This window comes from Tribolium castaneum, chromosome 9, assembly GCF_031307605.1.
Source record: "Tribolium castaneum strain GA2 chromosome 9, icTriCast1.1, whole genome shotgun sequence".
In the NCBI taxonomy this organism is placed as follows: Eukaryota; Metazoa; Arthropoda; class Insecta; order Coleoptera; family Tenebrionidae; genus Tribolium; species Tribolium castaneum.
Window position 1 is genome coordinate 5,424,013 of NC_087402.1, and position 25,844 is coordinate 5,449,856.

The window sequence follows — 25,844 nt, forward strand, 5'->3', positions numbered from 1 at the left end:
GAAAATACGTATTTCACTTTTCAGCTTACCTGATCTGGATTTGAGTTGTTTATTTTTTTAAATTTCTTGTGAAATATTAATCCGGAAGCCATTAATAATTGTGTGACAGTGGCCACAGTAGCTGGAAAGAAAAGTCAGTAACCTCCGCGCTCACCTGAGCGATTTTTAATTGCTTTAATGATCGGGTGGAAATAAAAGAAAATAATATTTGTGACGACTTTACTTACACTTACACATTAACTGATGACAACATTGTCCAAGATTACAATAAATAATCTATACAAAAGCATCGTAAAGGAAACGGATTTGTACTGCTAAGACTACAACATATCTACATCAATAAACAGAGAAAATAAATCGTTTGTACTACCGTCCCTATACTAAATATTTATAATATAAACAAAGGTACTTCGTAATTAGTAATACTAAAATCAGACATTTGATGCCTCTTATTACGAGTAAAATAAAAATATGGAACTGCCTTCTAATTAAAAGAAAATATTTTTACGTTAACAGTTTGATACAGGAAGGAAGTAATTGTCAAGGACCGGAAATTGGTTTCAGTTCTTTAGACACACCTGCCCGTGTTCGTTAGCGTGTAACATTCCACGTGCAAGCGATACGAATTTCCCGAAATTTGACGAATTATCGAAGTAAATATAAATATCCAGATGCCCGATCCGTGTCCATATTTTTAGATGCGGAGTAGTAGGTATATCTAATCCTTATGCCAAGAGTTCATTCATACTTCGGTCTAGACTTTTTACTTTGATTTATTTACATCTGATGCCAAGAAGTCTAATTTTAACTAAATCTAATTAAAATAAATAGCATTTTATTGGCAATATTTTACAGAAATTAATTTTAATAAATAGCGTTTCGATATCTACACAAACAAATAGCTGCGGGACTATTTAACGTAGAAATAAACACAGTCACCGATTGGTTTCATGGTCCGCAAACCGGCGTCGGTCCGGTCCTGTGCAGGCCGGCATGTGCATGGGATCCGGCCGGGGCCACCCCTTGTTTACTATGTCTTTCCGCTGGTGGCTGGAGAAGCGCTTGTTTCTTCGATATATACGTTGCCTCCTTTCTCAGATCCAATCTTGGTGTCCTTCCGCACTGTAACAGGAAATATTCAACATCACTCATTCCAAAATAACTCGGCTAGTAGCACTCTTTGCGACACATTCAGACTTCCTGTCAGGTTTCGGGCTCGCCTCAATTAGATTCAGGAATCCCAATTTAATTCGACTAACGCGTCGGAAATAGGTCCGTTAATATCGCGGCCCGATTGAAAATCTCGCTCGAAAGTGAGCTAATAAATGCGCGTATGTCGCGTGCTTCGACTTGCTCGGATTACGTTTAATGGCTACATGTGTTCATTATCTGGAATCTTACCGTTGAGCAGTTGTTCTAAATAAACACATCTGTTATTGAGGTAGTTTCCGTCGGTGATTGGGCCTATCCGAGGCTCTAGAATTTCACCCTTTTCGCTAGACGACGCTGCCATTAAACTCAGCTTCGCCGAAAGCTCCTCCACATCTGCAAGAGAAATGCGAATTTACAAACAACTTCAATATTTTTCACTTTAAAACCAGAACCACTCATCCCTTATTCATGAGACAATTATTTATCAGTTTATTCAGATGTGTAGTTCAGGCGAAAACGACGCGGAAAAGCTACAACGCACGGACGAGCTGTTGTTTTTAAAAAATACATTGTTTTCACAAAACACACTTTCCCACCTGCGTCTAAATTTTTAATTTAGATCGGTTAGATAATACTTTGCAAAAAAGGGCTCTCACACCAACTCCACAGCTTGGATTGTTTTTTAAGTTCGTGACAATTCGAGTTGGAACACTGAAAATCTGAAAGTTAACTCTTTCAAAAACTACTTTCACAAGTGATTATTAACTTGTGCCAATTTGTGGCGCAGTGAAAAATCAATTTCATAATTGAAATGAAAAATGGTGCTTCAGGCCGATAGTTCCTAATTCTCGAAAATACAATTGTTGACTTTAGATTTCCGTGAACGTGGTTTTCACAGTTTACACTCCTTCCTCTGAAATTTCAGCAGTTTCATAAATTGCGCACAACTTCGCCTAAATTTTCTTAATTCAAGCAATTTTCCACGAGCAATCTATAGGTTGTAACGATTTACCATATTGTGGTTGGCCCGCTTCCAACCGTAAACAATAATATGCGAGTTACTCCATTTACCGATTCTAATACGAAAATATACACGTGTGCAGAAATAACCCGTGTAGTAGCAAAGGTAACCCATGGAAAAATCCTTTCAACAGTCGTTCTGTCTAATAATACCTACGGTAATTATAAAAGAAGGGAGCGCTTTTTAAATCATTAATCAACAAACTCTACATGTGCAAAAAACAATTTTTCAAGCCCATTGACGCAGATGCGCCTTAAAAAACTGAAATTCTAGCACGTCTACCAGGCTAAAAATAAGGGTGGGGTCTCTTAGATTACTTCCAAATATTAGCCAGCACAAAAATGAAACAACTGGCAACAAAGTTTCTTTTTCCAGGAACTAACTTCCGTCAACGTTTCCCCGAAATCGATCATTTTCTGTATCCTGTTCGATCAGCACGTCGTTGGCTGGCGTTTACGTTAAAAATTGAAAAGTGTGTGCAACAAGTTGGGATCTAAAGCTCTATTTTCACACCGGAAATATAATACATAAAAAGCTTTGAAAATTCCAACGTAAGTTCGAGAAAAGCATACATTAAGTTTACCTGACACATGCGGTAATCCATCAGTGTCGGCAAGAAGTCTCGATTAAAAAATAAATTTAAACGTATTTTTTCAAGTGGATAGTATTTTTAAATTAACGCCCGGAAATCGTCCACTTGACGAATGGATTTTGTGAATTGAGTAATCAACGTTTAATCGGTCATTATTAATACGGCGGAGTTAAATATCCGGGAATTATCCAGCTATTTTTAAAGTAATATCGATTTATAGTCACTTAAAATTTTAAACATTTATTTTGCTGTTTCCAAGCTAAAAGGCAATTAATCATGTCTAAAAATAAGCACAGCTTTGTGAAATTGTCAAAATGTTATAACAGTTTAGTCCACCTCAAGAGTCAATATAAGGAAGCGACATCTTCCGCTTCCGGCGAACTTATCAGATCGTAATTCCAGAACCGTGAGATGCCTCACGAAATTGGCACTGAAATAGAAACAAATAAATAGGGATAAAAATACTTATTAAATTTATAAGCTGGGTGTCTCCGAGCTAAGTTATATAGCCAAATAAAATTAGATCGCCTATTAAACTCTTCCAGTAATTATGATACCACTAAACCTGATCCACATCTCCCCAATTTATTATTCCAAGCCTGTCCTCTGCAGTTAATTTAAATTTCCCGCTGATTAAACCGTACAATTGTGGTAACAATACATAACGGTTGTCAATTTTATCCAACAATTTGTATAAATAACAAAATAACTGTCATTTTCTTTATACCACAATTTGCTATCTCATGTGAAATAACCAAATAACTGTTCGTTTTTTGTGTGAAGTCGACTGGCAAATATACAAATTCGCTGGTGCTCCAAAATATTTTTAATTTATGAGCCGTATTTTTCTTGCTGCTGATAACAAAAGCCAATTTATTTTTATATTTGAAAGCGACAACCGCTCCGAAAAATACCGTTGTACTTAGTCTGAATCACGTGGCAAATTCAAGCGCCATTATAATGCAGTTTAGGTATTAGGCAGAAATATGCAGTGTCGATACACGTTTGGAATTTAAACAATGGTTCCGTCGAAACATTTTTAAAAGACCCCGAGACATCAATGTGCTATAATTAGCGCGATTTTGGCCCGATACTGTAAACAATTTCACCATTATTTTTCCATAGTCTGGTGGTCGTGGCCACAATTTCTGGAGTTTGAATTTTTCGACGTGGCGGATGTCGACACTTTCGATAATAGGTCGTTATCCTTTCGGATTAAAGGGCCAGCTGTGAACGCTAATTGTTTACAAGAACTTCACACGTGTAATAAAATCATAAAACGGAAATGGTTGTTCTTATGCCATTTCTTTTGTATACAAGATGCAGAACACGCGAGGAAAGCGCTGTCGATCAACATGCGTAATGCACATGGTGCAAGTTGTGGACTTTACGTAAACACAGGAAGATAATCCTCAATGGTCGCTTTATCCAGAGGAGACATCGGTTAATGTGGTTATCAATGACACACATTACGAGAGCCATAATTATTAATGTATGTCAATATATGGGAATGTTATCTCCAATTGCTTCCATGGCCGAGTTTGCCCAATATGGTGCCATTGCGTTGATTTGTCCCCACAGGTGCAGATCTGTCGCGCTTTCTGGGTTATGAGCAACATAATGGAGTTTTTGATTTATAGAGTCGAAAAAAGTTTATTTCCCTTTCTGTAATAAAACTCGATTTAGAACCGAGTTCTAAGTTGTTGCTCTCCGCAATCTTTATTCACTTAACTTAACCACATTCACAATAATCTGCTTATTTTCCGCTCTTAATAAACGAGGGCTGCATTTTTAAATACGCTCCACGCACAAGTATTCCACTCTATCGATCAATTATCATTAACGGGTTATGTATGGACTCTAATGGGTAGTTTAATAGACATTTGTATGCCATACAGACCTACCAAAAACATCTCGGGTTTTATTGCCACCAAACTACTTATCTGATTTAAATTTGGAAAAACGTTACTTCCCACACCATTAAAACCATCATAAACTTTCGAAGGGATCCCCGCTATAAAATAATATTCTGTGAGCAATTTGTATTCTATTGACTTGAAATTCACTGCGAATATTACTTGTTATGTATGGTCATACTCATAATAAAAAATTGCATCTTGATGTTCTCTCCTTGAACAAAATTTTGATTCGAAGTTTTAGACACGACAGGTTTTGCTGCCACCGCACATTTCATTAATTTCACAAAATTATATTTTTACTGCTGGCCTAACGCCAATTTGAATTATTTATTAATTAGTTTTCAAAAAATATCTTATTTACAACGCACCACAAACTTCCTAAAAGTATGATGAAAAGGATGACTGATTTCTTTTGCAAAAACAAACAGCATGTTGTTTTGCAAGGTTTTTAAAACAAATGTGTCGCTTCATGTTTGTTATTGTTTGCAAATAGTTTTGCTTGTACTCTACATTAATACTTTCGCAACCATGCAAATGGAGCACATTTTTGTGGACAGTTTGTGTCAACAGCTGGATTTTTCATTTGTATGAACTGTTAATACGGTGGGCTCAGATGTGTTGTATGCACTTCCTAAATATAAATTAATTGTCATTCAATGTCCATTCGGATCCCGGATAGAGTCGGCCTGGTGATAACCGTCCATCAGGTATGCAAAAACTATCAAAGTACGTGTTCATGGCCCGAACTTCCGAAAATCAGCTAGTCCTCAATGGTGCATACAGCAACAAGTTGAAAAAACTCAGCCAGATGCAGACAAAGGGTAGTAAAAGCAGCGAGAATTTTCATAATTTAAACAAACCCGTTTCTGCACCATGTACAATTATTATGCTCGAGTAATTTAAATTTAGATTTCGTTTCGTTGTTTGTTTCTAGGGAATACTATTGTCTGAAAAATCTGGCGGAGGAATGAGAGACAGTGACAACACGGATGTTGAAATATTAAGTAAACTGGATATGATTTATTTCAAACATTCTTTGCCGACAAGCTTATTTGAATTGGATGCCCGAAATTTTGTGTTTTCTATTTACACAATATCGGATTTACACGGCCCGGAACTGATATGCAATTATCGCCGTGGGTGTGTGAAATTGGGGGCGTTTAAAATTGGCATGTTTATATTTAGCCGAGTCAAAGTTGAACGACGATGGCGATTTCATAAGCTGCCCTCACCGAGCTTTATTTTTCATGAGCATTAAAACTGCACGCTTTGGGTCCGTTGGCAAAGACCCATTTTCTTGTCTTTGTCGACTTTTCGAATCCCTCATTTGTAATTTTACATACGAGCTGTCCGCATTTGCACGCAGAAAACATGACGAAATATGAAGTGAATGTTGATTCCGAAACACTTGAATATGCATGTCCGACATACAAAAAAGGATCAGATATGCAACGAAATTTTTCCAATTGACAATTTACGAGCGCTAGTATTGAACAAACAGGTAGGTAAGACACACAGGTAAAACAATAGTGTTCGAGATGAGCGTACGTCACTTCCGTAGCGGCGAGGCCGTGGATATCCGTGCCCAGAATTTCGATTATTCTAATCGGAAGCACTTCTTGCGATCGTGCTGTTCTCTAGGTATCTTTAATTCACTTTGCTGATTTGCCGACTGAAAGCTAGCCCACAATTCACCCCCGCAATCGAATAAATCACCACGGACGCGCCTTGTTGTGACCCTAATTTTCAGCGAAACAACAGTTTATCATAATCAATCAACGGATTGGTTTGTTTAATTTCAACGCTTTGTTGGAGGCCTTCCAGAGGATAAGGGATATAACGAGTTTTTTGTATTCTCTCGCCGTCAGTGTCGCAACACCAGCAATGGTGCCGAATTCAGAAGGCTCTCGAGGCCAAACAATTTTTTTCGCAGCAACATTTCGGATTTTTATGCCTAAATAAAGACCTAGTTGTTTCTCATGCTTGCTCGTATGACTCGAATTAAATTTCCATAAAGCACCGCACTGACAATAATCTTGTTGAAAACCGCGGCTTGTAATAAATCCATTATTCGCTGCGATTAATTTTTATTAAAGTTTTCGTTTGAAAGAGGATAATGACAATGGAGGTGTTATAGTTTGGACTTGTTGCTTCATCCTAGCAACATGACTTAATGTAATAAATACGAGCTTTTTGCTCTTGAGTGAATGATTGTAATTGTTTTGGACGCTGAAGCATGGCTTGTTTACAGATTACAGTTCGATGTTGCAAACAAATTAATGGATTTGTGATGTAAATGTAGCTGTTTAGTTCAAAGTAATGAAAGGTTGGCTCTCAAACCGATGTGATGTTCGTCGACCACCTGAGCAAATCGCATGTTAAAACCACAAACAAACCACATCTGTGCAGTGTTTTGAATTAATTACAACATCGAGAGAATGTAAATGCAATCTTCGACTTGTAATTAGTGGCAATTAATATAATGGTTAATGTCATCGCACTTAATGTAAAACAGATGTCTGTAATTGATACAGGGGCTTAGTGGTGTTTGTATGTTAGTCGATTGATCGTCGCTGATTGAGATTTAAAAAATAGTCAGACGCGTCCCCGAAAATAGTAATGTGACATTGCCAAGTGAGGATCTTGACAATTTGGCAAGGCTGGAGCGTCTCTAAATCCGGAGTGCAACAAGCAATACAACCACGACGAAAATTTACAGTCTTGAACAAATGAGCATAAAAAATATTTTTTTGGGCCCGAGGCTGCACCTGCGACCCTGATCTCGTGAAATATTATGTTTCACTATATTTATCATTTCGGGTTTATCATCATTCGTCATGTAACGTCGCGATTTTCGACACGACTGTTCTATTTCCAACAGTTCCAACAAAGGCATATTTCGCTCCTATTTGTGTAGCTGTCTGCAATGTGAACATTCCGACCGATTTTATCGAGCAGTTTTAATAACAACCAGTCGTAAATCTGAAACTGAGACGTCCATCACGCCGCTCACAATTGGAAAATGCTCCCGAGCGTCTTCATCATATTAAAGTAATTTATCGCGCCTCATTATTAAATCTTCACCCGGTATTAGGCTCGTAAATCAGCTGGGCTTGGCGGCTCTGTAATAAACATCACCCGTCCCACTCCTGATTAATTCAAATTCAATTTTCCCGCCGAATTTTACAAAAAACGGGGTAAATTTAACCGGGCCCGTAAATCATTCACCTCGAGTGGATCGAGAAAATGACTTCAAAGAGGTAAAAGCTGCTGCTTTTACCCAAATAAAAACATACACCGACTAGTCTTTAAATAAATCCGACGCGCACGTAAATATTCACCTTTGCCTTCGTGCAATTTTAAATTGTAATCTCGAAATGGATGACTTCGATTCGGATAAAACGATCAAATTATTTACTTCTATGCCCAATTCGGGCGCCCAAAGCGCTCGGCGGGGTTTAATCAGCGGCCATCGGCGCCCTCAAGGGCCGCGATACGGGCCCTCTTGTCGTTTCCGTCAGATGCTGCGATTTCCGACTTGGATATTGCCCGGATGGCCTTCCACTTTATTACAAAATCGCATCTTGCGCCCCAAATTGAACAAATCCACGCGATTCAAAATTGCAAAAATATTTTTCAACGACTGAAATCGCATGCTAACAACTAACTAAATTAACAGAACTACATGAGATCAAATTATTTCACTATGTAGTCAATCTGACTTAGAGAATGGCTTAAATTGAAGTCTGAATAGCCGATAATTCACCTCATCCAGCTACTAATGGGAGTTACGTATTTTCTTCCTTTTATTTAATAAACTCAAAAAAATCAAGTATAGAGGCTTGGACCTAATGGTGTTATCTTTTGGCGGCTGCTGGTATATTTCGCGATAGTAAAAAGTGCTTGACCGTTAAAAGTACCGTTAATATGGGTACCATCAATCATGGCACGAACTGAAATTGACATTTATGTAGGCTTGCAGATTACGTCTTGTAGATTACAATTTCAAGCCAGCCCAGCATGTGTACATGTAGGTTTTTTAATAACACGCGAGAAGAAACGAGCCATAAAAACGTAATAAATGACCGTCTAATTAAATAATGACGGTGTGGTGTAATTTCTCGTACAGCTCGTCATGGAATTAGTATTTGCATAAAACCCGGCAGTACAAGTGACTTACCGGCGTCGAACGTATCCTTGAGCCGCCTCCACTGCTTGGCCTGGTGCAGCGAGTACAGCGTGATGGCTAGAAAAAACAGAAAGCAAGCGAAGACCGCTGAGCTGAGGGCGATGGCTTGCCAATCCCAGACGAGCGTCTCGGCGCTGGAAAACGGTGTCTCCGTGCTGGTGATTTCCAAGTCTCCATCAGAGCGATTGTTGGTGCCTTCATGACCTGGATGTCTGCCTCTGTGGACGTGTTTGTGTCTGTGGGGGTTGCTCGGCTGGATGGACTTGAGCAGCTCTTTGATGGGGCGACAGAGAGTATCGCGGTGGAATTCGCACGGACGAACGACAATATCACCTTCCACGCACTCTGTACAATTCACACATGACGCTAATCTCGAGTTGAAGTATTGTCTGCTGACGCAAATCGACGCCGTACTCATGCACACCAAGCTTGAGATCACCAACAAGGAACCATACCCTGACACCATCACCTGGAATCAGATAGTATTCATTGATAATTGTCTCTAAATAACTGCTTTAACTGAATAAATAAAGACGGCGGTTCATTTGTATACAGTGCAGTTTTTTTAATTTGGAGTTGTCAACGACTCATCACAGTCTGTGAGCTCCGTCCTGGAAATATTTACGCGAGTTTTTACGATTTGTTCTTATTAAATAACGTCCCTGAGCTATTGTCCACCCCGTACAAAGCGAGGAGCTTTTTGTCGGTTAACGAGGTCGCGCTATTCATTTAAACTTGCATCGTTATTTTTCAGGAAGATTTCACGGATAATTATTTTCTGACAAGGTGCAGATGATTACAGCATGCTAGAGTCCCATTTCGTGAAAAAGTTGATCAATTATTGGCCGAAGCCGTGAACTGGACGCGATCGTCACGGTTTAGCGGACTGAGTTTTCTATTATATCATCGTTTTTTCTTGCGGAAAAAGTTTGTTTCATCAGTTCGTCCGATTGGACTTGAGGGATACGTTAGGAGCGGCGTTAACGTACCGGAAACGCTTTAAAAATTCCCTCGGACACTAACGTGCTTATCTACATTTCACGTTACATTTGCTGAAAGTTCCCAATCTTGTTACGATACCGCCAAACTATTATTATGGAAATGATTGCGGCGAAATGAAAATTTTATTCTGTTTATAATAAATTTACATGAAAATGGACAAGCTTTACTTCTTATTTCCTTTTTCTTCCAAGGCTGTAATCATCACATCGGAGATTTACTTACTGGAAAAGCCATTTCGACGAATGGAAACCGCGAGACAAACACGGCAAAAATAACAAATAACGATGGCATTTCCAGTTTTTAATTCGGCGATAATCAAGCGTTCGGTATTATGCTGCATTACGTTCAATCCGAGTGGAAAAGAAATTTAATTAAATTGTTAAATAAAGGTTTAATCAGCGGAAAATCAAGCCGCGGTATCCAAAAGAGAAAAGAATAAAAAATGAGCAGATCATGGAGATCCTAATTTAGGAGTCTTTGTCCAAAAACTGTTCTTCGTAGAATCCTTTTAAAAATAACTGGTTAAATGTGTGCACAAAAGGACTAAATGTGTCGTTACAATGTACGATTTCCTCAAAGCACTGCCAATACATTTAGCGTTCAGGAATGCCCATCTGGCGCAAAATTGTTATCATAAACATATTTCCCTGTCGTTAATTTTCAAACCTGAGAAGCCAACCGGTGCATTAAACTTGTTTAAAATGCTAGCAGTCAGTTTATTTATACTTAATCGCGCTCCCTGTTACTGGAAATCAGGGTAAAACTTTGTTATCTCGAGTGCTGTTGAAGTTTTACCGATAGGGTCTGATGTAGCCCGAAACTCGAAACCCTTGCCGGAGGCACAAAATATTTGAAAAAGTCGTACAAGGCCGTTTTTTGCCCCGTCCTGGGATAATAATAGCACCTATAATAATATTTCCAACTACAATGTTTGATTTGTAATAAAAAAATTAAAAATAGCCCTCTAATCATAAACATATTCTGTCTGGGTCGTAAAATTCCAGGAAAGCTTTCATTGCACAGCTGATATTATTTTCATATAACCATCCATAATAAAAAAGTTCCATTTTATTATTTATGACTTCCTGAGCTTGCAGAAGCTACCTTAAGGGGTAGGTAAATTACCGTTGTCTGTCTGGACAGGTGCTGGGTATTGTTCAATTGAGCTATCCCGGATGTTTCACAAACATAAATCTCGCGAAATTGTTCTATTTATACCTCCAGACTTAAGTAATCATTTCCGCGAATCAAAATGTTATAATTGTATCAAAATAGAATTAAAAACTGTTTATGCCAAACTGACCTCTTTGCATTAAGGTTACCTAAATATTTAACCCATTTTGTGTATTTTCGTAAGACACGGCCAATTTGAAACCAATTGTCTGGTATTAAACGCTGAAATTTTTGTCGGAAATCATCATTAGTGCCACATTTACTCAAGACTGGCAACACTCCCAGATGTTTAATGGATGACAATAGAGAAACATGCACTAATTTATACACAGCAAGAACAGACGGCTGAATGACACGAAAACATTCATTATTTTGAGACTTAACACCGGCCGATTATCATTCATTTTGCAAAACGGTGCGACAAATCGCACGAATTTTGCGAGGTCGACGACTTCGACTCACGTCACAAATATCAATTTATTAATAATTTTCGAACGGCAACGTACTAGCAATCACAAATCGACCAAACACGAAAATTATTCTAAAATTAAAATTCTTCAAAGATACCGACAGATGAAAGTCGCTTTGCTGCTCCGAGGGCGCACTCATTTAAAAGCTAAACTAATAAAAACACCTACGGACCGTTTTTATTTCTTCCAGGGTATAATACACCGTCGAATAATACTCAAATTTGTGTCTTGTATGTAATTTACGGTAAGCTAAAGAACTATTTACAACAATGATTATTGACTCTTGTTTATGGACACCACCCATAAAAATCCCAAACAGAAGCTTTCTCTCCAGATGGTTAAAGCTCAGCTAGTTTCAGCCGTCCGCAATAAACTAACTATTCCAACTGAGGGTAGCAGATTTTACTGTCATTTTGAATTTACGACCAATGAGCAAGCCACTAAAACATACGTAAGTTAATAAAATTAGCGCTGAAGTGAATTCACTTCAAAAATTTCCGAAATTTGAGATTTATAAACATTTGAATAAAAAATATGTGCTAATTATTAACTACAAGAAAAACACGAGTGTGGTGATTCGTTTATAATTTTGATTAATTTTCTTACAAATTACAAGTAATAAATATTTCAACACGTAGACCATACAGTTTTTTCACTACTACAATTTAGTTCAGTTTTTTAGATTTTTATTTGATGATACGTAAAATTACCGTAATTATTGCACCCTTATGTGGAAGTGTTGTAAATAATTAAGTGTTCCTGCTTTAAACACAGTCCCTCTTTTATCCTCTAAGTTATAACTCATTCTACGTAAGTAACTGTGTTAAAAAATGGAAACCATTTCTACTAAAGTGCTTGTAATACGTTGCCAGAAACATGGTACTTTTAGTCTTTGATATACGCAGTATCAATCACTTGCTTAACACGAAACTAATTGAAATACGCCGTTACTTCCAAACCCTCTATTTTACGATTGTGAGCGATCTTTTTTCAAAAAATGTAAATACTTCCAATTTGAGTTTAAAGCCGCGCGGCGGGTGTATTTACGAGCAGAGCATTTCCTAAGATATAGTGAGTAAAATGCGCCTTTTTATTGAATGTTAACGGTCAGCCATTATTTATAACCGGGGGAGTGTCACGGCAGGGTTCGGGTTTGGCATGCGTGGGTGCCTTCTGCCTCAGTAAAATCTCGCGAAATGTCCGCAAATAGCACCTCGAGATTATCTATAGCATAAAACAACAGTAATAGTCGCGTAAAACGTCGAAAATAAACAGAGGGCAGACGTCGCATCGTTCTTTAAAATCTGTGGTGTTCTTTGAAGCGTCAAGTCATGCTGTTTGCATTAGCTGAGGTTGTTGTAGGCCGTGGTGCTTTTGACATATGGTTACCATAATACCGTCAGCAGGCAACGGTCGCTCCTTCCTTTCCTGCCTGCCTTCCATCCCGAAGAAAAAACAACAAGCGATAAAATCAAACCACAATGTCTTTTGACACCTATTATCCACTTGGCCCAATTTGAGATTCGCTCGCGGTTTATTATTCAACACGTGTATCGCAATTCGCTATCTATAAACTGACAGGCAAGGGCAGACGACGAAATTGTTTGGAATGTTTTAAGCCCGGCAGCCCCCCGTGTGGAAGCTTCCATTGCTTGCGATCGTGCCAAAGTGGAAGCAAATGTCGGACAAAAATGCCAAAATTGTAAGAGTCGGTCGAAAAATGCCGGCTTTAAGGCTAGGAATGTTCATAATTACACGGTGTTTTGAATTAAAGAAAAGATGTGCACCGGAAACCTTAACAACATCCTCAGAGCCAGACATTGCGGCAATTAGCGTTGTTATCGAGCGAGTTGCTTCACCCCACAGGACAAGAAAACTCCAATCAACATCATTTTCGATAATTTAATGAGTTAGCGCTTGCCGTTTTCAAAGGCCATAAAGATAAATCATCAACAAAGTCACGATGATTAATAGCGACCGTTTAGGACGTTTTATAGGAAAAAGTAAAAACGGCTCCTCGAAGTCAATAGAACTTGGATAATTAATGAAACTTGGCAATAATTACACCAATTAATTCCCAACTTTCGGAATTTAAGACCGAACTCCTCAAAAATCCTCTCAAGTGCCAACATCCGCCGTAGTGATTTCCCACGCTTCCTATACATCACTGCCGCGAAAATTAAAAAGAATATTGTAACTTGATCATAGCGTTTAATTACGGCTTTAATCAATAACCGTAACATAAATTTCTCGAATGGGGCTAAAGTGGAGGCCCTGTGCTAACAAAGCTTTACTAAGACATGGTGTTATAAAGCTTAATTAAAGCTCTGCGGTTGAGTCGCGCGGATGGCATAATTTCCCGCCACGAGTTGCACCTATTCCGGAAAAAGGCATTTTTGGGTAATTAATGACCCCATACAAGTTGCTAATTAGTTTGGGTCGGAATTGAATTTTCCCCAAGGAGAATTCCCTTCAACACGTCCCATTTCTTTTGTGAAATTTTCCTTCGCATACTGATGTAATTCAATAAGGCAAGTGGCTGTAGCTCCCGGCGTTTCTGTGTCTTATTGCACACATTGATGCTATCGGGAAATCAATGGCGATTTTAATATAGATATATTCCTCGAGTTTTATTCGACAAAGGGAGCTCGACAAGCGAAAGAAAGCTTCCATTGGATTTGTTAAATCAAGTATGAGATGTCCGTACAAGTGTATATAATGAATGCTAATTAAACCGAAAATGGAAATCTTCAATGAAAAATCGGGATGAAGGACAGGTTAGTGCGCGCTTGAATATTAAAGAAGTGTGATAATCTATGCAAATCCGGGAGAATAAAAGAATGATTTATCAAGTTGTCGGGCAGCTTGATTGAGTAAATTTTCACAACTCGATAATCTTAATTTGTTTGCATGGAGTTTTCCCCAAGGAACAAAATCCGAAATATGTAAATAAAACCCCTGTCGGAACGATAAAAATCGCAAAAATCCAACGTTTCTCATTGTTCGCTTGCAATCTGTCTGAATCTGGAATTAAATGTGCACGTGTACAACTCCAAACATGGCATAACTATTTTTATTAGATACGCTATTTCTGAGTTGTAATGTACCCATTATAAATATCCCTTTAACGTTATAATTATCATTATCATTAGTAAACATCTTTCATTATCATTAGCAAACGTCTTAAATTTAATTTGTATCATCTACATCCGGCATGTTCAACTTTGTACCTAATTACTTTACTATCTCGAGTCCACTTTTATTTGTACATTCTTCCGCTTATCGCCTTTCATCCCTCTATATATAAGAAATCATTTTTATGTTATAGGGCAGTCAGAATAAGTTAGTTGTTACTATACGACCTAATGTCAATTCCAAATTCCAAGTTTTAATAAATTATAGTAGTAGTTAGAAGTAAAGTACTGGAGTTTCTCTTTCCCATCACCGGACCATCACAAAATTGGTGTCAGAAGTGGGATAGTAATAGTGCGGTTGGAAAATTTATTTCAAATTCAATTTGAAATTTCAATCAGCAAGTTTGGGAAACTTCGATTTGGGCTATCGTCCATCATCCAGTGGTGCAACATCCAGGTCTTCAAGGTTCGTGTATTCGTGCTACCTGCTGCATCGTCGCTACCATAGGTGACAAACGGCGATATTCAACCCCAGACGTGAAGGTTTTCGAAAATCGTGTGGTCCAGTGTAACATAATGGGATTCCAGCAGTTATCTTCCCTTGTGTAAGTGAATTTATTTGTTTGATGCCAACAACGAGATCTATGTCAAAACACAAAAAGGAAGCTACGACGAATTTAGAAGGAGCTACCGCGTCTAATCCACATTCAATCGGTTCAGAAGAAACTAACACGATTGATTCCGTTACGCCCAATTCGGATCAAAGTAGCCTCAATAATTTAAGTATTCAATCATCTAGTAATTTAATTAACCCTAACTTAAATCTCACCAACATGTCGATTTCACTAGAGTTAGCAGAAAAAATGTTAATTAAGTTTGATGGAACCAAATCAATGTTGTTCGAATTTATAGATAATTGTGATCAAGCTCATAATCTTGTTGGAGTTGCAAATCAACCACTTTTACTTTCAATTATTAAAACCAAATTAACGCATAACGCGAGAACTTTAACACGTAATAGAGAATTTACAAATTGGAAACAATTAAAGAAACATTTACTAGATTTGTATTCAGATAAACGTACAGTTGGTCAATGGCAATTGGAGTTAAATTCCTGTCGGCAAAATCACAATGAAAGTGTCGTTTCTTTTTCAAATCGTGTAGAAACATGCTACGTAAAATTAATAAATTCGTTAAGTGACAATTTAACCGAAGAAGTACGCAACGGAAACATTGATTTACTGCAAAATGAAGCTTTGAACGTTTTTATCACGGGATTAAATAAAGATTTGTCAATTTTAGTTAAAGCTCAAAAACCGGATACATTAGAAAAAGCAATCTCGATCGCGATTAACGAGGAACAGGAACTTAAATCCAAATACGAAATTCATAAATATCAAAACGTAAATAATAATTCGTCAAGTAGATTTTGTAATTATTGTAACAAATCGGGTCATAATTCATTTAATTGTCGGAACAAAAATCAACAACACAACCAGAACAAAAATTTTAATAATGTTCACCGAATTCAGAATCACACACATATCAATTCTCCAAGTACCAGTAATTCCTCAAAATTTAATCGTAACAATTTCCATAATAATAATTCTTCCTCTAAAATCCAGCCAAGATCTAACAATGATTTTCAAAGAAAATTCTGTAATTACTGCAAGAACAATGGTCATTTAATTAACGAGTGTCGTAAATTATAATATAACCAGTCGCGAAAGGAACAAAATAATAATTCCCGCATTAGATCTTCATCACAGTCCCTACAAAATTCAAACGGCAGTAATTTAAACTGCCCGGGCTCTTCGACGTTGGCGGAGAACTCGAGGACTGCCCACCAAATTTCCGCCGAATTGCAACATTAAACATTGCTGCTGTAACAAGTTATATTCCATTAAATATTGCTCAATTAAAAAATCATCCAGGTAAATTCCTTTTAGATACCGGTGCTGACATTTCGCTTGTAAAAATTTCTCATCTTAAAGGTCAAACTCATTGTTATGAAGACAATCTTATCACTCTGAAGGGTATTGATATAAACGTGACTCAGCATACGAAAACATTGTGCTATACTTATTTAGATTTCTATATCGGCAATCAGAAATTTACACATATTTTTCATGCAGTTCCCGATAATTTCCCGATTCCTTTCGACGGTCTTTTAGGTAACGACTTTTTAAAATCGTTCAACTGCCTAATTGATTATCAAAATGATAAACTATTTATAAATGATAAACATCTAGATATATTCCATTTAGAATATCCCATACGTGCGCAAATTCAACGCGATTACAAATCAAAATTTTCACAATCTAATTCTAATCCTCCATTAAGTCAGAACATTCCTGCTTACAATGAAAAATTTTCTTCAAATAAAATAAAAAACAATCAAACTGATTCAAATGTAAAATTTCAACTAGCTCCTAGAACAGAAACAATTGTAAAAATTAAAGCCATAAACGGAGAAATAAAAGAAGGCATTTGTCCAAATATTGATATACTTGAAGGTGTTTATCTCTGTCCAAGTTTTGTAAAGGTTGACAAAGATAGCAACATAATAACCTCAATTTTAAACACTACCGAAAAAATCGTTAATATTAAAAATATCGAAGTCACATTAGATCCAATCGATTATAGTGAAAATAGTGCGAATATTTCCTCATTACGTACGAGTACCTCTGATAATAATTTCAAATCAGAACGTTTAGAAAAAATTTCAAATTTATTACGAACTGATCATCTAAATTCAGAAGAAAAACAATCTTTACTACAAATTTGTCATGAATTTAATCATATCTTTTATATCGATGGTGACAAACTAACATTTACAGATACAATCGCGCATAATATTCCTACATCATCGAAAGTACCAATTAACGCTAAAACATACCGATTTCCAGAAGTTCATAAAGAAGAAGTCAATAAGCAAATTAATCAAATGCTCGATGAAAATATTATCGAACCATCTAATTCACCATGGAATTCTCCTATATGGGTTGTACCTAAAAAATCAGACTCTTCCGGAATGAAAAAATGGCGAATAGTTGTCGATTATCGTAAGCTCAATGATATAACTGTCGGTGACTCATATCCGCTTCCTAATATCTCTGAAATTTTGGACCAGTTAGGACATTCAAAATATTTTTCAACAATAGATCTAACATCAGGTTTTCATCAGATAAAAATGTCTACAGAAGATGCTCCTAAAACTGCTTTTTCTACTCACACAGGTCACTATCAATTTAATCGTATGCCGTTTGGATTAAAAAATGCACCAGCGACATTTCAACGATTAATGAATAATGTTTTATCTGGAATTCAAAATAACCGTTGTTTTGTTTATTTAGATGACATAGTAATTCATGCAGATACTTTAGAAAATCATAATAAAAAATTAAGAGAGGTATTTCAAAGACTATCAGAACACAATTTAAAAATTCAACCAAACAAATGCGAATTTCTACGTCACGAAGTAATGTATTTAGGACATAAAATCACTGATCAAGGTGTTAAACCTGATCCCAATAAAGTTAAAGCTATTTCAGAGTATCCTATTCTAAAATCACAAAAGCATGTCAAAACATTCCTTGGATTAATCGGATATTACAGAAGGTTTATTCCAAATTTTTCTTTTTTAACACAACCGTTAACCAAATTATTAAGAAAAAACGCAGAATTTATTTGGACTAGTGAACAACAACGCGCATTTGAAAATTTAAAATCAATATTAACCAATGAACCTTTATTGCAGTATCCAGATTTTACACAAACATTTTATTTGACAACGGACGCAAGTAATTTTGCTATCGGGTCAGTTTTGTCGCAAGGTGAACCTCCTAATGATTTACCAATAGCTTACGCTAGTAGAACTTTGAATAGGGCCGAATCAAACTATTCAACGACGGAAAAAGAACTTCTTGCTATTGTTTGGAGTGTAAAACATTTTCGACCGTACCTATATGGTAGAAAATTTAAAATCATAACTGATCATCGTCCATTAACGTGGTTATTTAATGTGAAAGATCCGGGTTCTAGATTAATACGTTGGCGACTAGCATTAGAGGAGTATGATTACGAAATTCTCTATAAACCAGGTAAATTAAATAAAAATGCAGATGCCCTCAGCCGAATTCCTCTAGATAATCTGTGTGTCAATCATTTCCGAACTGAGGACGACGATGAATCATATGCGAATTTCTTAAAAAAAATAAGAACAACTCTTATCACCAATGATAATATTGAAGAAGTTAATGGTAATATTATCGACTCAACCGATAACATCTGTTTATGCATTTCAAAGGATCTCGAATGTAAGGAATTAGTCCAAATACAAATAAAAGAGAAATTTACTAACAGCTATCAAATGTTACAAACAGAAACTTTAAACGTCAACGAAGTAATCAAAATACCAATAAATTCAGCAAATAACAAAAATATTTACTATATGATAACAAAAGAACATTATTGGGAATCTATATCATACGAAGATTTGTTTAATATTTTACAAAAATTAAAAAACCGATTAATTGCTGATAACGTAAAATCCATAAGCTTACCTAAATTAAACTCTTCCTTTGATAAACTCCATTTTCACAAAATTCGTTCAATGATAAGATACATTTTTAGAAAAACTAACATTAAAATTTACATACTTTCAAATGAAATCGTAATTCCGAACACTCAAGAAGAAATTAAGAAGATTTTAACGGAATATCATTCAAATCCTTGTGCTGGACATTCGGGCTTTCATAGAACCTATAATCGAATCAAACAATATTATAAATGGCCACGAATGAAATCTGATATCAAGAATTTTATAAAAACGTGTGAGTCATGTCAAAAAAATAAATTGGTTCGAAAGAAAAGTAAAGAACCAATGGTGATTACAACAACAAGTGAAACTCCTTTTGAACGCATATTTTTGGACATAGTAGGACCGCTAACGTTATCAGAAAATGGTAATAAATTTATTTTGACATTGCAGGATGATCTTTCTAAATATTCTCAAGCTTATGCAATTCCAAATCATGAAGCAGGAACAATTGCTAAAAAATTAGTTCACGACTTTATTTGCAAACACGGTATACCTTCAACAATTGTAACTGATCAAGGAAAAAATTTTACCTCAAATTTATTAAAACAAATTGCAAAACTGTTTAAAATTAAACAGATAAACTGTACGGCATACCATCCCCAATCTAATGGTGCATTGGAAAGAAGTCATCACACTTTAGCTGATTATTTAAAACACTACATTAGAGAAAACCAAACAGACTGGGATGAATGGTTAGATTTTGCAATGTTTTCCTACAACACAACAGTTCATACTTCAACCAAATATACACCTTTTGAATTAATTTTCGGAACTAAAGCAAATTTGCCTACAAGCATAACAAAATCTCCTGAATTTAAGTACACTTACGATGACTACATGGATAACTTAACTTTAAAACTGCAAAAATCTCACGAAATTGCGAGAAAGCACATCTTAGATTCAAAAGAACAATCTAAAAAATATTATGATAAGAACTGTCAAAACCAAAATTTTAAAATTGGTGACAAAGTATTCCTATTAAACGAACAATCAAAATTAAATAGGTCAAGGAAACTTTCTCCAAATTATTCAGGTCCTTATGAAATTACAGAAATTAATTCACCAGTAAATTACACTATTTTGATTAAAAATAAAAAACATAAAGTTCATAGTAATAAATTAAAACTTGCTTATATTTAAGGCATTTTTATACTATTTTTACTTATCAATTTTTATCACTAATTTTCCTTTATTATTCCAGGCAACTCATTCTGTCTATCAGCTTATTAGCAACACTTGAATACGCACAAATCACCGATCAACAACAGTACACCGTAACACCGATTAACCATTTCTCTGGTATATATTTTGAACACATAAATAATGTGAAATTTCAAGAGACACATTGGCAAATAGTATCCTACCTCGATATAAGTTCATTAGAAGATAAGTTATCGTTCATTGATCATGCTTATAATCAAACTTTGCATCTTTGCCAAAGTAATCAACATTCATTAATGGCGTTATGTCAATCATCGTTAAAACTATTAAAACATATAGTACCTTATTTGCATAAATCAGAAGTAGATCTCAAAAATCTTATTAATAATAAGAGAACTAAACGCGCTTGGTTAAATATCGTTGGCGATGCTCTAAAAACTGCTTTTGGTACACTTGATGAAGCAGATGCTAAATATTATAATGGAATTATAAATCAGATAAACAAAAACGAATATAATTTAGGCAAACTTTTAAAACAACAAATAATGGTAGTAAATTCGACAATAGCGAACTTTAACAATACCATCACAGATTTGAATAAGAACTCCAAAATTTTTGAAGAAAATCTTATACAAATAAGTAACTATTCCCGTAAAATAAACAATAGGTATCTTGCATTAGAATTAAAACAAAATTTAGACGAACACTTTTCTTTATTAAATCTAGTTATTACAACATTACAAAACGAAATAACGACCGTTATGGACACGATTTTACTTTCTAGATCAAACATTTTACACCCTTATGTCATAACACCATTTCAATTGATCGAAGAATTGAGTAAAACAATTCCACATTTACCTAGTTCATCTACGTATCCTTTACCAGTTAACCGCGAAAATGCACACAAATATTTAGAATTACTCACAATCAAATGTTTCTTCACCGACAACAGAATTGGCTATGTTCTATCAATACCTCTTGTAAATCGAAATCAATTTAATCTTTATAAATTAATTCCATTACCGGTTTTAGACAACTCAACCTCTTATTATAAATTTATTTTACCGTCATTCAATTATCTAGCAATCTCCGAAAACCATAATTTGTATTTAGGTTTAAATGAGTTAACTAATTGTCAAAATTTAGATGAATCAACTTTTATTTGTGTAACTTCGGAACCTTTCTACTATACAAATTCTAGACCTATATGTGAAACCGAACTTTTAAAATCTCCTCTCAATATCCCAATAAATTGCAACATAAGAATTATAACCTCTCGCTTAGAAATTTGGCATAAATTGGATAAACCGAATACATGGATTTATATTTTACCCAAAAGAACTGATATCGCCTTAAATTGCTTTCAAATGTCACACATAACCCTTTTCTTAGAAAATACTGGAGTTTTAAAAATTAACTCAAATTGTAAATTATACACAAGTTCCGCAACTTTCTTAACCGATAAAACAATTCGTAATAGTACACACAATGCTGTTGTACCTCAGTTAAAATTAAATGACGATTGTTGCATTAATTTAACTAAAACAAAAAATTTTTCTTTAAATCTATTACCTATAACACCTACTAATCTTCACATCGACACATTAAAAGAAGCAAGCCATAAATTACAAGATATTGCCAAATCAACAGACGAATTATTATTAAATAAAGATTTAACTTTCTTCCAGGATACTAGTTATACTAATCATATTTTTCTTTTGATTTTCGTAATTTTCATAATATTCTCATTATATTCGCTGTCCAAATATTGTAAGAAACGTCACTCAAATCACTCGATATTTAATCTATGTAAAAAATCATCATCAGCTCCATCTTATAATGTAAAATATGATAGTTCAGCAGGCTCACATTCAGAATCTCATTCATCAGCAGTAGATATAAGTCCGGTTGCGCCAAATACATCGTCATCACTACCAAAATTAAGAACCGATAAATCGTATTCTTAATTTTCTTTTACGGAGGGAGGTGTAATGTACCCATTATAAATATCCCTTTAACGTTATAATTATCATTATCATTAGTAAACATCTTTCATTATCATTAGCAAACGTCTTAAATTTAATTTGTATCATCTACATCCGGCATGTTCAACTTTGTACCTAATTACTTTACTATCTCGAGTCCACTTTTATTTGTACATTCTTCCGCTTATCGCCTTTCATCCCTCTATATATAAGAAATCATTTTTATGTTATAGGGCAGTCAGAATAAGTTAGTTGTTACTATACGACCTAATGTCAATTCCAAATTCCAAGTTTTAATAAATTATAGTAGTAGTTAGAAGTAAAGTACTGGAGTTTCTCTTTCCCATCACCGGACCATCACAGAGTAACAAGCAATAAGAATGCAAATAATGAGTCAGTTGTCGCGAACAAGATTTGGAGCACTTGATACATAATTCATAAACGCAATGTAGAGCACAAAAATGTTCACCACAAGGTAATAACAAAAAGAAACCCATGTTTTGCCGTTGAAATTTCACAATTTTTGACCAACTTGGCTTTTGTCAAGTAATAAATCACTTTCTCTTCGGCGCAGGGTGCAACAACCAGGTTTGTGCAAGATAAAAATCAAGCATGAAGCACAAATTTATTGGCGCAAATATTAACACTTTTTTAAAGCATTGGCAACGCTCGACATCTGTGGCATTCGGGCGTGAAATTACATTAAGGTCCTTTCAACACAAAGTTAAATTTGTAAGCCTTCGCACAGTTATAGTGTCAACGAATTATGAGTTCAATATGTTTTTTAAATAAATAATAAAAAAATATAGAAGCCCAAAGATGCCTAAGGGCCTCGGTAAACATATTTTAGGTTTGAATATACTAATAAAAATGCTATAAAATTTTAAAAAGGAGTCGGGCATATTGTATGTAACCTGTAAATTCCGGAGAGAAGCGTTAAATTACATTCAACGTCAGAATTGTAATAAAAAGTGTGACCAAGTAAAATAAATCATCATGACCTTTTGTATGGCTAATGTTTTAGGTATTATCGAAGATTACCCATATATTTTAGTGTATCCATTCTATGTCCCTTCACTGCTTCAAGAAAATATACATTTGAATCGTTTATTAATAAGTAATAATAAAAAATGTCTTATAATTAAATTATTATCATTTTTTAAATAGGTATTTTTTTATTAGAGGTTGCTTAATGTTTTATAATAGCAAATAAAATTCCCGATTTAAAATTCAATTTTTGAAATAATATATCTCCGAAATGTGCATCTTTTTCGTTATTTAATGCAAAATTCTATAAGCAGTATTATGTAGAATAAAAAAAAATGTGAATAAGTGTATTTATGTATTATTTGTACTTTGGGGGTTAGCTTTCGAGTTTCAAATCGTTAAAAAAGTGGGATTTTTAAGTAGATATGTAATTTATCTATTTCACTACTCGTATCAAAATTATATTTTCTTTAATTAAACCAAGTTGATCTGTGATACTGGAAATGAGGTGGCTACAGTCAAAATGAAGACCGTAAACGTATAGTATACTTAATTAGAAATTAACAAACTTTTCTTGTTCATGATTATTAGGTTTAGGTGTTATTATTACAGTAAAAAATGTACAAATATACTTTGGAAACTACTTATTAAAGAAAGAAAATATTTCAAAAATGATGCAATAATTTATTGAATCACGAAGTAAATTATAGATAGAAGAAATCAATTACTTAAAACCAATAATTTTAATTGTCAGTAATTACTTTCCAATTAATATTGTATAAAAAAATATATTTGAGAGATGTAAATAACAATAACCTAGATTATAATTTATGGCATAACTCAATTGCACCATTAGATAAACAGAAATTTACACTCAATTAAAATTTTTCAATCAATTATTGCCATTATTATACCGTTCATTTGCATATTTTTTAGACCATTTTAAAATTCATCAAACACTATTTTCATTATATACCACGACTTGTGACCTTCTAATACTTGTTTTTGTCATTACGTCTCTAAATCACAGTACATTATGTACTACCACAAGGCCGCTTATTTTTAACTGCAGTATAGTTAACTTCAAATGATTAAATTGAAACTTGATTTCCAAGTAGGCGATTTTTCTCTCTTAATAAATTATGATGGCTCATTTGCACCATATCTTCGCAATAAAGCAACTTCTCGAGATGTTTTAGAAGTCATTTGAAGCCAATATTTCAAACATAAGATCGACTTCGCGAGCTGCCAGGGGAGCTAGTTAATTAATTCAAGGAATTATTTTGTGATAAGTAGGAGGGCTATTAGCTATGGTACGGTGTTGTAGCGTGTAATATACCTTGGCACGGTGTGTTATTTATAAGTTGTACAGATTTAATTAGTTTTGGATGCGTGAAAAATTACCCTAAATAAGGGACGCTCTTTGAGGCACTTGACCTGTAAGTCGTCGTAATGGGGCCATGTGGTCTTGTTTCTTTAATTTATTGAGTAGCTTGAACAATCTCGAGATTTAAACGAGTAATAAGCCCCATTATCTTATTTATATTATTGGCCGGCAAACAAACAAAAAAGTTGGAATAATCAAATGAAGCTTGAAAACTGGGGAGTTTCGTTTATTCGGTGGGAATTAGCCTAGGATTTTTATGGTCTTTGGGCATAACAACGCGCCATTAATCGTGATTTAGAGCCCGAATTTAAACCCCGATTTTTCCTTACCTTGAAACTCTTTCGAACCTCCATACGTGCGCTCCACTCAAATAATTTATCTCATGTAAATTAACAAACTAACAAAAACTCGCACACTTCGACGCCACATATTATTACTCAGGAGCGCGCGTCTTTTCCACTTGACGTCGTGCGTACTTCTGTGAATCGCAACTTCAGTATAGCGGGCTTTATTTCAAAATTAGCTCCGAGTTCGTGAGTAGCCGAGTCGACGCGAAAATGTAATTTGTTGTTTACACAAAAATTGACTTAAGAACACAACATCCTGCACTTAGCCATTGCAACCAACATCGATTTTTCGGACATGATTAATGCGTGGTCGGCACAATTTTGGAAGCGTAGCGGTCGTTACACGCACTTCTAACAACTGAAGAAAGCTTCCAACGGTGCTGAAGAACCAAGTCCTAGTGGGGGTAGGGGCTGCGACCCTACTCACTGATTAATTTTTATTGGAAGCCTGCTTTCTTTTATAAACATATTTGGAAGTTTTGTCAACTTTCACAGATGCCGTCACCGAGCTGAATACCAAACGCACAACTTTGGATTCGCTCTTTAATTACGAAATTCTTCGGCTCAGAGTATGACAGGGATGAAAAATCAAAGACTGCAGAAAGGGGATTAAGCAATAACACTGATTTGCTCTACTTTATGATGCCTGTCCCAGGCTGATAAGCAATATGACTGAAGGTTTTACGAAAAGAACGAAAGAATGTCAGTGTCGTTTTCAA

General features: G+C 35.3%; 1 protein-coding gene and 2 long non-coding RNA genes across 3 annotated transcripts; 2 read left to right on the forward strand and 1 right to left on the reverse strand.

Annotated features, from left to right (window-relative positions):
- Window positions 1–205: 205 nt before the first annotated feature.
- wgn (wengen) lies at window positions 206–25,459 on the reverse strand. Its single transcript, XM_970134.4, has 4 exons — window positions 25,108–25,459; window positions 8,865–9,342; window positions 1,402–1,545; window positions 206–1,122 (listed from the first exon to the last, which is right to left on the reverse strand). The coding sequence occupies exons 1-4, from the start codon at window positions 25,129–25,131 to the stop codon at window positions 1,031–1,033; spliced, it is 738 nt and encodes a 245-aa protein (XP_975227.1). The 5' UTR covers window positions 25,132–25,459; the 3' UTR covers window positions 206–1,030.
- LOC135267060 (uncharacterized) lies at window positions 5,488–9,423 on the forward strand. Its single transcript, XR_010335312.1, has 2 exons — window positions 5,488–6,185; window positions 6,246–9,423. It is a non-coding gene; the product is annotated as an uncharacterized LOC135267060 (long non-coding RNA).
- On the forward strand, window positions 14,401–22,728 carry LOC107397811 (uncharacterized). The gene is made up of 2 exons (XR_010335311.1): window positions 14,401–15,257; window positions 20,457–22,728. It is a non-coding gene; the product is annotated as an uncharacterized LOC107397811 (long non-coding RNA).
- Window positions 25,460–25,844: the final 385 nt, after the last annotated feature.